We start from the raw sequence: 17755 nt of genomic DNA on the forward strand, positions 1-17755 counted from the left end.
ACTTCATTTAGAAAACACCATAATATATATTACAAAATGCCATACTTTTCTCCGGTATAAAAGTTTAAAAACAGATTATTAGTATTATACAAAGTTTATGATGGACACACTTTACCTCATATTTACTCTATATTTAAGTGGACTTCGATTTTCTACTTTTGAATACCGACACGTAGACAAAATGAATTATTTATGAAACACGAAATTAATACCCATAAATTTTTTTTCAGTCCTATCTTGATATTGATGGGGATAATGCATAACTTTTGTCATTTATTGTGAAGATTCGCCCCGACACCATATTTACAATACAATTAAACACCTATAATTTTCGATTTAAAAGTTTTTTTCAATAGGCACTGTATTTTTATACCCACCACCATAGGATGGGGGGTATATTAACTTTGTCATTCCGTTTGTAACACATCGATATATTGGTCTCAGACCCCATAAAGTATATATCAAAATAGATTTAGCAAGGTAGTTTTAGTATTACAAAAACAAAAATGTCATTCGCCTTATTGAAACTTTAATTGTCAGTCAAATTGAATTAAATTTCCCACTAGTTGAAAAATATGTTCAACAAGTGGGAAATTTGGAATAGAGAAAATCTGGAAATGTATCGATGTATGCTTCGAAATATGAGGAAATGTGTTACGGTTCGCAAGAATAATTAAAGTAATTCTTACCATAAATTATGAGTGCAATTTATTTCGATACTTTTCAGTCATAAATTAAAAGCAAATTGAAAATTTCAAAATTTTTGGTATAAAATAATTTTATTTTGAATTTTTATATTTATTTGTCACAATTGTTAATTAAACATTGGCGTAGCTAGCAACATTTTCGTAAGGGGAAAAAGCTACAATGTGCGCCCATTGTGAAGATACATCAAAAAAAGAAAAAATGAATTCTTGTAGATGAGAAGAACCACAATATTTAATTCAATGATATATAATCATAGTTTGAAGAAATACTGCATGGTATTTGGTAGGGGGAGATGACAAACCCATAAAACCCAATCTAAGTTCTGCTCCAATGAAAAAATTGTAGGTGATTAGCTTGAAAGTACCTTCCTAATTCTGCCATGGTATATATATTCTGGGTCGTGGTGAAATTCTGAGTCGATCTAGCGATGTCCGTCCGTCCGTCCGTCTGTTGAAATCCCGCTTACTTCCGAACGAAACAAGCTATCGACTTGAAACATGGCACAATTTGTTGTTATTGATGTAGGTCGGATGGTATTGCAAATGGGCCATATCGGACCACTTTTAGGTATAGCCCCCATATAAACGGACCCCCAAATTTGACTTCCGGAGCCTCTAGGAGCGGCAAATTTCATCCGATCCGCTTGAAATTTGGTACGTTAGTCTATGGCCTCTAGGTTAGGTTAGGTTAGGTATAGTGGCAGCCCGATATTTCAGGCTCACTTAGACTATTCAGTCCATTGTGATACCACAGTCGTGAACTTCTGTCTTATCACTGAGTGCTGTCCGATTCTATGTTAAGCTCAGTGATAAGGGACCTCCCTTTTATAGCCGAGTCCGAACGGCGTTCCACATTGCAGTGAAACCACTTAGAGAAGCTATGAAACTCAGGAATGTCACCAGCTTTACTGAGAGGGGATAATCCACCGCTGGAAAACTTTTTTGGTGTTTTGGTCGAAACAGGATTTGAACCCACGACCCTGTGTATGCAAGGCGGACATGCTAACCATTGCACCACGGTGGCTCCCTGTCTATGGCCTCTAACAATCGTGCAAAAATTGGTCCATAATTATATATAGCCCCCATATAAACCGATCCCCAGATTTGAATTCTGGAGCCTCTAGGAGGGGCAAATTTCATCCGATCGGATTGAAATTTGGTACGTGGTGTTAGTCTATGGCCTCAAACAGTCGTGCAAAAATTGGTCCGTATCGGACCATAATTATATATAGATCCCATATGAAGCGATTTCCAGATTTGACCTCCGGAGCCTTTTGGAGGGGAAATTTCATCCGATCCAGTTAAAGTATATGTACTAAATTTATACCTTCGATTTTGTTGGCAGTCTTTAGTTGAATTTTGTATGCAATCCATGGTGGTGGGTACATAAGATTCGGCCTGGCCGAACTTACGGCCGTATATACTTGTTTATATTTCAAATTAAATTGTTTTGATTGTATGAAATATTACAAAGCATTTATTATTTGAGTATTGCATATGAATACAGTTTTTTATTAAATATAAGAAAGGCTCGTGTGAAAATAGAAAACAAAAGATAATGAAAACATACATTTTGCAAATCTAGATGTGAATAGGGAATCAGTGGTGCAAAAAATTAAATCAAAAGTTTTCTCTCTTTAAAATACGATTTTACGTAATTACTATCTTAATATTAACTGCAATAAAAACGATTTACAAAATAAAAAAATAATTTTGATCATTTAGCTAGGTATGGTGTTCATGTTAAAGAAATCTTTTCATCATCAATTTTCATGAATAATTTTTTGAAAAGAACACATTGATTTGATCATTCTTTTCCAAATTTCAAAAGATTTGGCAAAAGAGTGATATAAACATCATTTTTTCCACTATTAGTTTGTTATTTATTGCTACATTCGAATTTGGCAACCAACTTTAAATTTAGTAATCAAGGCCTTGATGGTAATCTTAGACATAGTAAAATTAGAAAACTATAAACATAAAAAGTATTGATAAAAACAAAAATCGGTTGCGACGATAGTGATTATGCATTTATAAATAGCTTTGGAAGCATCACTATTTACATTAATATTACATTAAATGTAATCAATAAAAACTGAATTTTGGTAAAGCTATGGTCATTTTAGTCAATTATTTACATCGGTATTAAAAACCATATAAAAATATTTTTTAGAATTTGTTTACCGCATTAACAATAACTTTTTGACTTAACAATAACATTTTGTTAGGTATACTATAAACTTACAAAGTATTGATAAAAACAAATTAGAAAACTATAAACTTAAAAAGTATTGATATAAATAGCTTTTGAAGCATGACTATTTCCATTAATATTACATTAAATGTAATCAATAAATACTGAATTTTGGTAAAGCTATGGTCATTTCAGTCAATTATTTACATCGAGTTTAAAAACCATATAAAAAATTGTTTAAAATAAAAAATGTTTGACCCATTTCGCCACATTAACAATAACTTTTTGCAGATTTTTTAGAAAAAAATGTTTGGCCCGTTTTACAACATTAACAATAACTTTTTGACTTAACAATAAAATTCTGTTTGCTGAAGCCTGTTTCTAATGTCATGTTTTACAAGGAATATCATGAGGTTTCCATGGATTTCATAACATATCTTTTTAAACATACTAATTTTTTTTAGTAAAATAGAATAGAAAATTGACATTATTTTTTGATTTTCAGTTGTGAAATGCTGACGTAGTACACACATAAAAAACTGCTATTAAACAGGAAATTTCTGCAATTTTGGAACAGGAAACATATAATTGCGGCTGATCCGAATAAAAGTTATATATCCACGACAGTTTAACCGTTACAGTATGTCCAAAGCGGTCGCATAGTACACATTGGCCATCTGAAAAACTTAAAATATTACAACAAATATTGATTATGTAATAACAGATGGTAATAAGTTAGTACAAGTCGCGTTATTTTAATATAGGATTTCACACAAAAATAGCAATTTACATTTTAAAATATTATTATGATAAAACTGACCATGGACTTTTTCTAAACATCAATGGAATGGAATTTTTCTAAACATCAATGTTTGCAGGGTCTAGTAACTTGCATGAGATTTTGGTCTCAAATATGTTGCATGATTCAATCCTAATACTAATCCTGTTTAGTATGGCTTGGTTGAAACTATAAAAAAGAAAATATAGGCGGTAAAGTAAAACTATCACAGTTACATATTAAACATATACCTTGTTAATAAATATTTTTGAATCTTGAAAATCTTTTTGGCAATGATAAGTAAACAATATAGAAATATTGTATACTAAGAAACTTACGGCTTATACCTGCAAAGGTAACACTGGAAAGAATCGTCGCATTGCTGTATGTTATAATGTTGCATCAAACATCCGCTATCAATTATTCTGTTACAAATTGTACATTTTGATGTCGGCAAATCGCGAACATCTTCGCAATGGATGCATTCATTAGCCATGTCTTTATTGTATACAAGAAATTTTTCTTTCATTGTTTCCCTATATAGGTCAGGATTTGGCAAATTCTTTAAGGATTTCTTTTTGAAAATTGCTTCTACCATCATACAACAATATATACCGCAATTATAGTTGTCATCTTGGATATCATGTGCTATAATTTCATTTTTCCAAAGATTTGATGTTTTCGGATCTGTGTTCAATATTTCTGACAATTTTGCGTGCATGACATTAGTATTTCTGGAAACTCCTTTAGGATCAATGCAAACGTATTTTTTGTCCGTCACATCAATTAGAGAAAACACGAAGTGACCTCTATGGACAACGGGTATTACAATTACATTGCATTTGAGGTATTTTATAACGTCGTCTATTTTATCACCATAAAAAATAAGGTTTCCTTGTTGGCATGTAAATACCTTTGAATTTTTAATGTTATTTTCACACATCAATATGTGTATGTAAATTTCCAAAATTGTATCATATATCCATTGATTTCGATTGAGTGACTCGTATTCGTGGAGATATAAATAATGTACTTGAAACGGATCTATGTTGTTTGAACTCTCATCGAATATGTGCAAATAGCCTCCAATCAAAAATCTTTTCTTTTTTACATCATTTGGCATATTTTTTGTGCTATATGTTTCTTTTTTTTCTGGTGAAAGGAGACTTTTTAAAAGTTTTTTTCCTTGAGTTATTTTAACATTTAATTTTCTTTTTTGTTTCTTTGGTGTACGTTTCCAAGTCTCTTCTAAAAAGGTGCTCCTCTTTTTTGGAGATTTTTGACAATTTTCTGACAAGTTATATTTTATTTCCAAATCTTTAATTTTTGCATTTACGTATAATTTGGATTGCCGAATATATTCACTGGGTCTGACATATCTCTTTTCTTCCATGGTTTTATTTTTCGTAATAGAAAAATATCCTTCCACAGGGCTATTTGAAATGGTAGATTTTTTTTTATCTACATATACTCCCATTACATTGGACCACAATGGAACGTACGGCATATATTTGTTTAAAGAAAACATCAAAAACTTTTCATTAAATAATTTATTCTTAATTTTGCTCTTTGGTTGGCTCAAAATTTCTTTTTGTACCTCCAGGAGTATTTTGAGTGCCTCTTTGTAAAATAAACTTTTTTTAAAATTTGGTTCTCTTTCATTAAAGTCGCTTTCATGCTTGGTAACAGGAGATGGTTCAGGAAAATCAATTTCCGGTGATTTTAAATTTCGTATATGGGTTTTCGCGGAAATGCACAATGGCGTTTCATTTCGTGACAATAAAATTGTGCATGCCATTCTAAACCAAGACCACATATCTGTCAGTTGTCCAATATGGATAGCCTTTATGTAAATGATTTTGAAAAAATTTTCTTGAAATTCATCCACTGCATGCTTTTCTATGTCTTTCCGAACAATTTTTATAAAATGACAATAGCACAACTGCACAATGACAAATGTCAACCGTTTATTTCTTTTCGAAAGTAGGGTATAACATTTGTCGAGATAATCTGCAAAACTATTAATGTCCTTATTAAAACGACATATGCAAGCGTTTATGAGAGCCCAACTCCAATCTGTCACAATTCTAGATGCTAATGGCCATTTAATTTTATTCTCCTCACAAAATATGTTAAGCTCCCAGAGGAAATGGGAGATGTCTTTTTCATAGTGTCGACACAAAAGGGCTTCAGCAATCGGTACCACTATTCCTTTTTTGTCGTCATCACTAACGTGCAAAACAATTGAGTATGTGAAAACCCTTTTTGACGATTTGTCAAACTTTGCAATTATTCCACCAGTCGAATCAAAGAAAAGAGAACAACGGCTCTTTTTAAGCAATATTTTATTGTCTCTCTCAAGAAGCTTTAATTGGTCTATGGAAAATAAGTATATTTCCATGGGTGAAGACACTCTTCTTATAAATGAGGAATATTTTTCATCTTTTTGCATTTTGATGACATCAATTAGGGGATCTTCATCGCGGTCAAATCGCCGAAGTCCTTCAGATCTGATCTTTCGTGCAACAGATTCGGTTACTAAGTCACACATATTTCCAACTTTTTGTAATGGTTTGGGTAGATCAATTAATTTTTAATTTCTGTAATTTGTTGCTAGTTGTGTTTTAAGCTGTTGTTTTGCAATTTTTCGACGTATTGCACGAGATTGTTGCATTGCCCTGCAGCTTTTTGGATGACATATAATTTTTGTGTCCGTAAATACAGCTACAACAAAAGGTGTTTTGTTTAAATCCAAAATAAATTTATATCTTCGGCAACCTTTTTTCTGATATGCACATTGTGCATATAATGTAAAAAACAACGATCTTACAGCCATTCGGTGGTTACTAAAATTTATTGGGCACACATTATTTATTCGTTCATAATAAGTCTGCCGAATAATATCCTCCCAAAACTTTATTGAGTCTTGATTTAAAACTTTTCCAAATCGATGATTTAGAAAGTCCATGTCGCCAGATTCAAAGTTAAAACTACCAATCATGAACTTGTAGACTCCTTTCGCACCTTTTTTTAAACATTTATTTTGCGCAGGTTTAGCTAAAATTCTAAAAGTTGTGTTTGGATGGTGTTCTATCTTGTGTCTACGTCTCAAAATTTCATATTCTGATAATATTGAACTGTCCTCTGTTATCGCTATGATAGATTCTTTATTTGCATATTCAACGCTTTTAGGCTCCAAACTTGTTTCACTGTTATAAGGGAATGATTTTTTACTGCAATGCGACGTCTTGAGGTCTATATTGGATACATTATATATTGGTTTTGCTGGTATTTTAAAATCTTGGTCTTGATTAATTAATTTAGAAATACTTGGAGTTGAATGGATGATTTCATTAAAAAGGGTTTTTCTTGCCTCGAATTTCGAATAATTTTGCAATTTTTGGTTTGAATATAAAGTTCTATTTATTATTTTTGAATCATTGGATGCAGCCGAAACGGAATATTCTGTATCGAATACAATTGGATTTGAAGGGCTTTTTGGGCTAATTGTTCTAAAATCTTGAATTGGATGTGTGATTGAATCAGTTTGTGAAATTTGAAATTGTTTGATGATACCATGTTTGGAAAATGATTGCTGTGTATTCGATATAACTTTTGATTTCATCTGTTGTTTGTCAAAATTTGAAACTTTATGGCTGGAGGACATGTGATGCTTAAGTTCGTCATATAAGCATTCAAAGTTATTTCTTTTACAAAACTCCTCAAAAGACTTCAATATTGTACTTAGCCTGGTGGATTTTGATACCTAATTTGAGTGAACAATTAAACATGAAAAATATTTTTGGGAAACATATAAAAGAAACAAATGTGAAAGGGCAAACATTACAGTACATGAGCTTCGTATATAACCAAAATCAAAATATGTAACCAACAATCAAAACATAATATCACAGCCATTTTCTCATGAAATGCCAAAAACAGCGGATTTTCCTTTATAAATTCATAGGTTTTGAACACACTAGTCGAACGAAAGCATTCGTTTCGGATATCAGGAATTGGCTGTTAAGGTTGAGTTACATACTATGCGTTAATGCGTCCGTTGATTGAAGAGTTGAAATTTCTCTTTGAAAGCAACATTATTGTGCTTCAAACTGAAAAATATCAACCCTTCCATCAACGCACGGATTAACGCATGATATGTAACTCAACCTTTACTCTCTCTTACAAATTTTTACACAAAAAGTACGCCAACAGACCTAATAACACTGTTGTAAAAATTGATATTCTTTAGAATACTACTTTTTGCAACGATGTTTTTTTATGGATAAATTTGACATGGAAATAATTGAGATCCATAAAGAGATAATTCAAATTTGGTTTATATCAGTGTTTGATATATCGGTCTATCGATTTAAGTTCTTGAGACTATAGAAGGAGCACTTATCTTCCAAATTAGAACAAATGTTCCAGATCTATTTCTTGTGCTTATTCGAGAAATGGGAGTAAAAATTTACAGTATTAAATATGAAATCATATGATAACAATATTTCATCGGATTCACTTGAACGCTTAGGAATTTAAGACTCGTTTAAAATGCATACTAAAATGATTCCTATAAATCCAGAATCTGCTGAAGCCTCCAAATATAGAAACTTTAAATTTCTTGACCTGTAGCACTTGAAGCTATCTTCTTGACAAAGTACCTTCAAACAATTACAAGTAACGAGAGGAGTTTGAAGTAAACTATTTTAATTGATCCAAGATGGATCACATAAACATTCGGCCTGGCCGAATTTACAACAGCATATATACTTGTTTCTACTAGATACATTAACATGTCGATAACGCGTATGGTTTTACACACCCATAAAAAGTGAACCCACCATTAAGTAAAACGTTGTTTTATTTTACAAAAATATAACAAAAACATTTTACGAATTGCAACATGATACAAAAAAGTTAATATATTATAGCCTGTGTCATTCTCCAGACCAACATTTGTGATACCGAATATCGGAACATACCCCATAGTAAGAATGTGAATTCTAGTCGCAGTGCAAAATTTCATGAAAATCGGATTAAAAGTTTGGACTCTGTAGTAATATAAGTGCATATCGGGCGAAAGATATATATGGAAGCTATTTCTAAATTGGAACCGATTTCTACCAAAATTAAAAAGTTCTATTCTGACTTAAACACATTTGTGCCAAATTTTAAGACGATTGGACTGCGACCTAGACTTAGAAAAAGGAATGACGGACGGACATGGCTACCGACTTGATCATTATTTCCAAAGACACAATGTGTGTGTATCTAGTCTCCTTCTGGGTGTTGCAAACATATGCAACACCCAACTTATATGTAATCCACAGTGGTGCGCAGGGTATGAAAATGTACTCATTTGAGAAACTTACGAACGCAATTTAGTAAACTTCACCAGTTCTAGGAAAACGTTTTCAAACTTCATTTGTATAGAATTTTTTTTTAACGTTATTAGTTCATTTTGATTAAAGTAAGCAAAAAGTAATTCAAATTAGGAATATTATAGTTACTTCAAGCGCGTGATAGAGATGCAATATAAACTATTTAACATAAAAAGTCAATAGCAATAACTATATATATACAGAATGTGAAAATTTTAACCAAATATTTGGTTGATTGGACGACAGAGTGAATCTCTGAATTCTTCTAAAAAATCTGATCAAAACTCAGTATTGCAAAATGAGTTTTTAATGGCGAATTTCTCTACCAATGCTAATTCTATTTTACTTACAGTTCGGACAATCGTCAATAATTTTACTAACAGTTCGGACAATCAATTGCCAAAATTTCCGTTTATTTGCCAAATTATCGGATATATTCCTTTTGGTAAAATGATGAACACCTCTCAGGTACGAAAACATTGTATCGAAAAATCCCCCGCTTTGGTTTAAACGCGTAAAGCTCGGTTTGTTTCCTTGTTGATGCTCATCAGAACCAAGATACAACAATTTGACGACATAATTCACAAGTTGATTTCCGGACATTGTTCTACAAAAAGGAAGATTTTGCTTAAATTATTACGGCAGATGGAGAATTAGCAAACTTGATGCATGCTATTTGCACCAATGGTTTTAAAAAAAGTATTGTGCTTTTAAGGAATACCTGCGTATATTCAAATTTACACTTTTTGGAAGATGCTTCAAAACTTTTGCTTAACGTTTTTATTTTTAGTTGGTAATTCTACTTCAGTAAATTCAACTTTAAAATTCTCTTGGAATGATGTTTGTTGAAGAATTTCTGTCGTTGGTTTAAATGTGCAAGTCACTATCAGAGAATGAAGCCGTAAAATCGCGCTGCTTATTTTACCGCCTATTTGTCGCCGTCATCGCCAAATAACTCAGCGTATATCGATTGTAATGTAGCCACCAATAAGTCGATATACATTCTTTAATATCTGAAAAAGCTTCATCTCTTTCCCATTCCCTGCCCAAAGAAAGAGGTTAATCTTTCAATATTACGATTTTATAATAATTTAACAAATATCATGTACAAAAGGAGTGATTAATACATAAATTAGATATTAAGATGGGTTGTACGATTAATCTCATAGTGGTTCGGATACGTCTAGTTTCATGTTTTAATTGACCGACGCCGAGTACGCATATTTAAGTCAGCTTGAGGCCTGGTTATGCATCTAAAAATGTAACGTAGCCGTAACATAACGGCAACGTATGTTTTTTGGGCGATTAATGGCGGAAGTATGTTTGCTTTTCGCGGTTACTTTATTAAAATAGTTGTGATGGACAAGGTTTGTGGTATTAACGGTGGCACTATGAATTTAAGCTGCGGCTGTAGCTCGCCGGAAATGTGAGTTTCAATCCGTTATTATCCATCCATTTAAAATATGAAGTGCCTGGTGTTGATAATAATTTCTCTTTTTATTTTTTTTTTATTTTTCAACAACGGACAAGTAGAAATTCGAATTTGAATTTTTTTATAACAGAAAGGCGGACGGACATTCTATAAACGTTTTTATAAAATACAGGGAATGAAATTGATTTTTTAATGATTCATCGAACCTGGTGGATGTGGTTTGTTAGGCTACCCACCTTAACATGACCCTTATATAGATCATCCTTGAGATTAAAGCATAATGATGGCAACAGTTAATAAAGGTAAATGGCGAATCTGCCCTAATATACGCGTCTTGCGCAAAAGAATGTCGCCTAATATGAGGCATGCCGGAAATTCCCTAGCAAGAAATGAAATTCCCCAAATATCTAAAGGTTGTCCATATTATGAAATATAAAGAAACGATAAAATATTGTCTGTGGAGACATTAGATAACTGTAATGGTGTAACAAAAACATACTACCACCATTGTACAACTTTTCCCTTCCAATAGTATATATCCATATCTCTACAGAAAATAAAAAATACAGAAACAGAGAATGAAGCCGACCCATTTTTGTCGGCGGCGGCTGACACTACATTTTTGATTCCGGCGGCGGCGGCGGCTTGATGGCTAAGCCGATATAAATTTGTCTATTCGGCGGCGGACAATTATCCATTATAAAATCAATTTGAAGTTATCCGAATGGCAATGAGATAAGTTGTACAACAAATCTTACAATCAAATTTACATTTGATTCAAATTTTCTGAACAAAATTTCTGCAAAATTACTATAGCTACTTGATACTGATTGATTGTAAGTGGAAGGTTCAATATTTTGGCAAAAACTACAACAATTACTAATACATTTTTCTGATTTAAATCAATATATTTGATTACTTGGCGGCTAAATTTGAGTCGAGATGAGTCGATATATTCGGCGGCGGCGTCGACTGGCAAAAACTGGTCGGCGGCGGCTAAAATCTGCGGCGCGACTCGGCGGCGGCTAAAATCTGCGGCGCGACTCGGCGGCTTCATTCTCTGTACAGAAATCATAATCGCCTATACTTCAACAAGTTGTACGATAATTCATACGTACGATGTAAACAGATCGAAATGTATTCTATATGTCATATGGTGGCCGTCACATAGTGCAATTAAAATCAGATAAATTAACTCAATTGATACGCATTGTCTTTTTCATATAGATTTGAATAAGATTTAACAGGAATATATTTATTTCCATTTATAATTTTGATTGTTTTAGAAAAAGTAATGGCGAAAGTAAAATCCGTTCGAAAACCGAACCAGACTATAAGTGTATCCGGACTACAGTGCTCGTGTCGAACATATCCCAGATATTGGCCACACTATAAGTTAAGTCCGAAGGCATAATCGATAATGCTGCATGTTTATGGGATCGATAACACATTTACCGATTATTTAGTCATCGCCGACAATTCGTATCGATTGGCCACACTGTAAGATTCTTTGCAAATACAGACATTCCGTCCGGAAAAACTTATATTTTTGGACGACGCATAATACTCTCCTTGAGTTTGTAAGGAATCTTACAGTGTGGCCAATCGATGCGACAATTCGTTGATGATTAAATAATCGGTAAATGTGTTATCGATCCTATAAACATGCAGCAGTATCGATTATGCCTTCGGACTTAACTTATAATGGGGCCAATATATGGGATATGTTTCGACACGACCAATGTCGTCCGGACAGAGAATGAAGCCGCCGAGTCGCGCCGCCGATTTTAGCCGTCGCCGACCAGTTTTTGCCAGTCGAAGCCGCCGCCAAATATGTCGACTCATCACGACTCAAAATTAGCCGCCAATTAATCAAAAATATTGATTTAAATAAAAAAATGTATTAATAATTGTTGTATTTTTTGCCAAAATATTTAACTTTCCACCCAAAATCAATCAGTATAAAGTTGCTGTAATAATTTTGCAAAACTTTCGCTCAGAAAATTTGAATAAAATGTAAATTTGGTTGTAGGATTGGTTGTACAACTAATCTCATTACCATTCGGATAACTACAAATTGATTTCATAAGGGATAATTGTCCGCCGCCGAATAGACAAATTTATATCGGCTTAGCCGTCAAGCCGCCGCCGCTGGAGGCAAAAAAAATGTCAGCCGCCGCCGACAAAAATGGGTCGGCTTCATTCTCTGCGTCCGGATAAACTTATAGTCTGCAAGGCGCATAAGTATAACAGCTTTTCGTTTTCGAAAACGTGATCTTACTACTAGGCTTAAGAAAGTAACGAAAGCAAGGCAAATCTTTGTGTATTTGCAGTAAATGGCTTGAACTAAAATCAGAGAGAATGTTAACACCAGAGGATGAAAATTTCTCTTCTACAAAAACAACAAATGTCAACCGTATAGATGTCGCACAATATCTGCAGCTTTGGTATTACCGACGTTGCGGCCGAAGCGCTGTTTTGATAAATTGTTTATAAAGGCATCGGCAGTTATAATTTCAAATTGTCTGCCAAAAAATTTAATGGAATGAAAACATTTATAAAAAAACATTTGTTACTACAAAGTAGGTTTTAAATGCTATTTTCTTTACGTTTCGTAAAGTCGGCAGAGAACTGAACTGGGTGACACCGACGCAAACTGTATGATATTTGAAAGAAGCGCCGACAAAAACTGCATGATATTAGAGAAATTTTCCTCATGACTGCCACCTACTGATGCAGTTTCGCTTCACAGTTTCGTCCTCTTGTATTTTTATTCTCTCTGGCTCAAATATTTCTTTGTGATGCCACCTAGGATTGCTGTGTGTAATGAGTTCATTAATTTTTATTCAAAGCGTACTGGCAATACTTTTTCGCCACAAATGCGCCGCAATGTTAAATATGGATAATGGATTTGGTTGAATTGTTTGTTTATATAATAATATTCCTAATAATCGCTGTTTTGAGTTGCGAGTGTAAATTGATGCATTTGTACGCGCAGTATTTATTTTTGTCCTAGATATGCTCAGTTTTTGTGTTTTGTTTCTGCAGCTTCAACATACGACCGCTGCATATGGTTACCAATTATGTCTCTATTTCCTGCGTACAATCAAAGTAGCAATGAATGTCACCAAATCCAAGAAGATTCCTCACAATGATTGGAAAACATCTGTTTTCCAGTGGAAGCTATCAATGTAGCTCCGGTTACCCGTTCAAAGGAGTAAGAATTGCATTCTGACTGGATTGATACTAGCTCTATCGTAGCGACGACATTCGTATCCTTGCCTAACATTTGAAATCAAATAATGAGCCAAAAGATATGGGATCGATGATTTATATGACGATTTATTGATAAATATCTTAGGCTTCCAAGGAAAATACATTCCTCCGGAACGAAATTTTAGACAAACGAAATTCAGAATGAATTTTATTTGCTTTTAGCTTCAAAAGAAAAACTGTCTAAAATCTCGTTCTTCAGAAAACAAAAACACTTCTTTCAATGTGTCCACAGATTTTATTTAAAGATAATTTTATTCAAATTATAATTTACTGTTTTTCAAGTTCATTGTAGATTATCTTGTACCCAAAAAATTGCAAAATATACTAAAAAATACTTTTTAAATGTTTGACTTTAAGGGGTTTAATGATAAATGTGGTTATTAAGTTCGAATTTAGCCGTTAAAATCGTCATTTTTCACGATTACTCTTATTTAATAATCCATTTCAATGAATATTAACTTTATGAATAGTTGCTTTGGGCTATCCCCATCAAGTTATATTAAAATTTGCATTAACGAAGTATAATTTAATTCCGTTTTTGCAAATTTGTTTCTGATTTTATCAGCTAAACTCGTACTTAGTACTCATATTAAGGTTCGACGTGTTTTTCACTATAAAAATTATGACTTTGGACAGCCTGACCTGGCCACCAATTCAGCCTGAACGACTCCTTTGAATTGAATACGGAATTATGAACCACCATTGGAGTGTTTTCAGCTTGTACAAGCTCATCGAAACCAAACAACTCTGAATGTCTAGTTGAAATATCGAATACAGATTCATTATCCGACATATGTGAGCTTCTTTTTATTGCCTGATGATTTTTGCGTTTATTGCCAATAGAATTTGATCGATCACAGCCTGATGATTTTTCAGTAGCTTTGAGCTTGTTGTTGCGCCAGCGCCAGCCTCATCTTTTGCTCTTTGTTGCTCGAAAGATTGAGTTAAATCTTGACATTCGAGGTTTTCCTCTGGTTCCCAAGTATTTTCTGATTGTAAACGCCGTTGACACAGATCGACGCGCATTTTTATAGTCTTGAGCAACAATTAGTTTATCAAAAGTCGGCCAAATTTGATAAATTGTGTTCAGCTTGATTTCGGCGAAAAAAAAAGAGCGCCATTAGTGCACACAGCGAATGAACTTTATTATTCCAACAGTGATGCCAAAGGGATTTTTGAAAGTTCCCTACGAAATTTCAAAAAATCCTTTTTCAAGAAGGGGAAAAATAATAAAATCACATATTGTAAGAAAATAAAGAATGTTATGAAATTCAATTTTGTTAAAAATATCATTGCAATAAACATTATTGAATAAATAAAGGTATAGCACGACAGGCGCATTACGCTTACTACACATTTTTGGGGATTTTATAAAAGAACACATGGCAACTCTCGGCTGAATCCATTGAAATCATGAATGTTTGAAATGAATACAGGTGTCCTTGTCTTGTTCTCTTAATGTTACTTACAATAGACGACACACATACCATATTGTCTTTTTCTCGCATATTTTCCCTCCACAGTAAACAAAATGTAAACGGGTTTAATAGCACAACAATTTAATGAATGTAGGTCTGTTCGCTACTTTTTCAAGTAATATTCATTAAAAAACTTATTTGTAAAAAACAAAAATAAATGTGAATTTTGACGTATCTTAATGGCAGAATATCTGTAGCATACATTTATGAATGATTTTACAGAAACGGGAGAATTTGAACAGACATACGTTTGGCACCCTATGTTAGCGAACATTTCGTGAGATATCATAATAATTTGGTTAAATTTTTATCCTGTAAACTATACATAAGCAACTCAAATGTTGCTTTCCAAACGAAATTTGCACAGGCGTAGAATTCTATATCAAAGTGTGCTTTATTCAAATTTGGAAGAGAAGTATCCGTAATAATTGGTCTAAATATAATTGCCCCCCTTTATCTCGTTAACTAGATGACCTACGCCTCTGGCGTTTGGGGGAGAGGTTTCTCCTAGCTTGGGGCTAATATGCTATACCCACTTTTGCCTTTTAACTCTTCCTAGAAATGCCCGAAAATCGACCCACAAAATTGGCCTAAATATAATTGACCCCCCTCAGACTTAAAGCCCAGCTACGCTCATGGAATCTCCAGAATAGTCTTCTACGCCCTTAAAGCTAATAGATTCAATTAATTTTTTTTTTAAACTGCGACCCATCAATATTTTTAGCTCTTAGAAATTACATTAATGTCCCCCCTTTTTTCTCGTTAACTAGATGACCTACGCCTCTGGCGTTTGGGGGAGAGGATTCTCCTAGCTCGGGGCTAATATGCTATACCCACTTTTGCCTTTTAACTCTTCCTAGAAATGCCCGAAAATCGACCCACAAAATTGGTCTAAATATAATTGACCCCCCTCAGACTTAAAGCCCAGCTACGCTCATGGAATCTCCAGAATAGTCTTCTACGCCCTTAAAGCTAATAGATTCAATTGAATTTTTTTTAAAAACTGCGACCCATCAATGTTTTTAGCTCTTCGAAAATACATTAATGTCCCCCCTTTTATCTCGTTAACTAGATGACCTACGCCTCTGGCGTTTGGGGAAGAGGATTCTCCTATCTCCGAGCTAATGCCCTATACCCACTTTTGCCTTTTAACTCTTCCTAGAAATGCCCGAAAATCGACCCAGAAAATTGGCCTAAATATAATTGACCCCCCATCAGACTTAAAGCCCAGCTACGCTCATGGAATCTCCAGAATAGTCTTCTACGCCCTTAAAGCTAATAGATTCAATTGAATTTTTTTTAAAAACTGCGACCCATCAATATTTTTAGCTCTTAGAAATTACATTAATGTCCCCCCTTTTATCTCGTTAACTAGATGACCTACGCCTCTGGCGTTTGGGGGAGAGGATTCTCCTAGCTCGGGGCTAATATGCTATACCCACTTTTGCCTTTTAACTCTTCCTAGAAATGCCCGAAAATCGACCCAGAAAATTGGCCTAAATATAATTGACCCCCCATCAGACTTAAAGCCCAGCTACGCTCATGGAATCTCCAGAATAGTCTTCTACGCCCTTAAAGCTAATAGATTCAATTGAATTTTTTTTAAAAACTGCGACCCATCAATGTTTTTAGCTCTTAGAAAATACATTAATGTCCCCCCTTTTATCTCGTTAACTAGATGACCTACGCCTCTGGCGTTTGGGGGAGAGGATTCTCCTAGCTCGGGGCTAATATGCTATACCCACTTTTGCCTTTTAACTCTTCCTAGAAATGCCCGAAAATCGACCCAGAAAATTGGCCTAAATATAATTGACCCCCCATCAGACTTAAAGCCCAGCTACGCTCATGGAATCTCCAGAATAGTCTTCTACGCCCTTAAAGCTAATAGATTCAATTGAATTTTTTTTTAAAAACTGCGACCCATCAATATTTTTAGCTCTTAGAAATTACATTAATGTCCCCCCTTTTATCTCGTTAACTAGATGACCTACGCCTCTGGCGTTTGGGGGAGAGGATTCTCCTAGCTCGGGGCTAATATGCTATACCCACTTTTGCCTTTTAACTCTTCCTAGAAATGCCCGAAAATCGACCCACAAAATTGGCCTAAATATAATTGACCCCCCTCAGACTTAAAGCCCAGCTACGCTCATGGAATCTCCAGAATAGTCTTCTACGCCCTTAAAGCTAATAGATTCAATTGAATTTTTTTTAAAAACTGCGACCCATCAATGTTTTTAGCTCTTAGAAAATACATTAATGTCCCCCCTTTTATCTCGTTAACTAGATGACCTACGCCTCTGGCGTTTGGGGGAGAGGATTCTCCTATCTCCGAGCAAATGCCCTATACCCACTTTTGCCTTTTAACTCTTCCTAGAAATGCCCGAAAATCGACCCAGAAAATTGGCCTAAATATAATTGACCCCCCATCAGACTTAAAGCCCAGCTACGCTCATGGAATCTCCAGAATAGTCTTCTACGCCCTTAAAGCTAATAGATTCAATTGAAT

The 17755-nt window shown here is 34.1% G+C and overlaps 1 protein-coding gene across 2 annotated transcripts; it reads right to left on the bottom strand.

Moving 5' to 3' along the window:
• Window positions 1-3092: 3092 nt before the first annotated feature.
• Window positions 3093-10008, bottom strand: LOC142227677 (uncharacterized). Of its 2 annotated transcripts, none has more exons than XR_012719970.1 (3): window positions 9785-10004; window positions 9414-9670; window positions 3093-3578 (listed from the first exon to the last, which is right to left on the bottom strand). XR_012719970.1 is itself a non-coding variant. In XM_075298121.1 (3 exons), the coding sequence occupies exons 2-3, from the start codon at window positions 9664-9666 to the stop codon at window positions 3537-3539; spliced, it is 303 nt and encodes a 100-aa protein (XP_075154236.1). In that variant the 5' UTR covers window positions 9667-9670; window positions 9785-10008; the 3' UTR covers window positions 3093-3536. The 2 variants fall into 2 exon arrangements, 1 of the variants encoding a protein (XP_075154236.1); XM_075298121.1 differs by having other exon boundaries at window positions 3093-3586; window positions 9785-10008.
• Between the last annotated feature and the right edge of the window lie 7747 nt (window positions 10009-17755).

This window comes from Haematobia irritans, chromosome 2, assembly GCF_050003625.1.
Source record: "Haematobia irritans isolate KBUSLIRL chromosome 2, ASM5000362v1, whole genome shotgun sequence".
NCBI classification, from domain to species: domain Eukaryota; kingdom Metazoa; phylum Arthropoda; class Insecta; order Diptera; family Muscidae; genus Haematobia; species Haematobia irritans.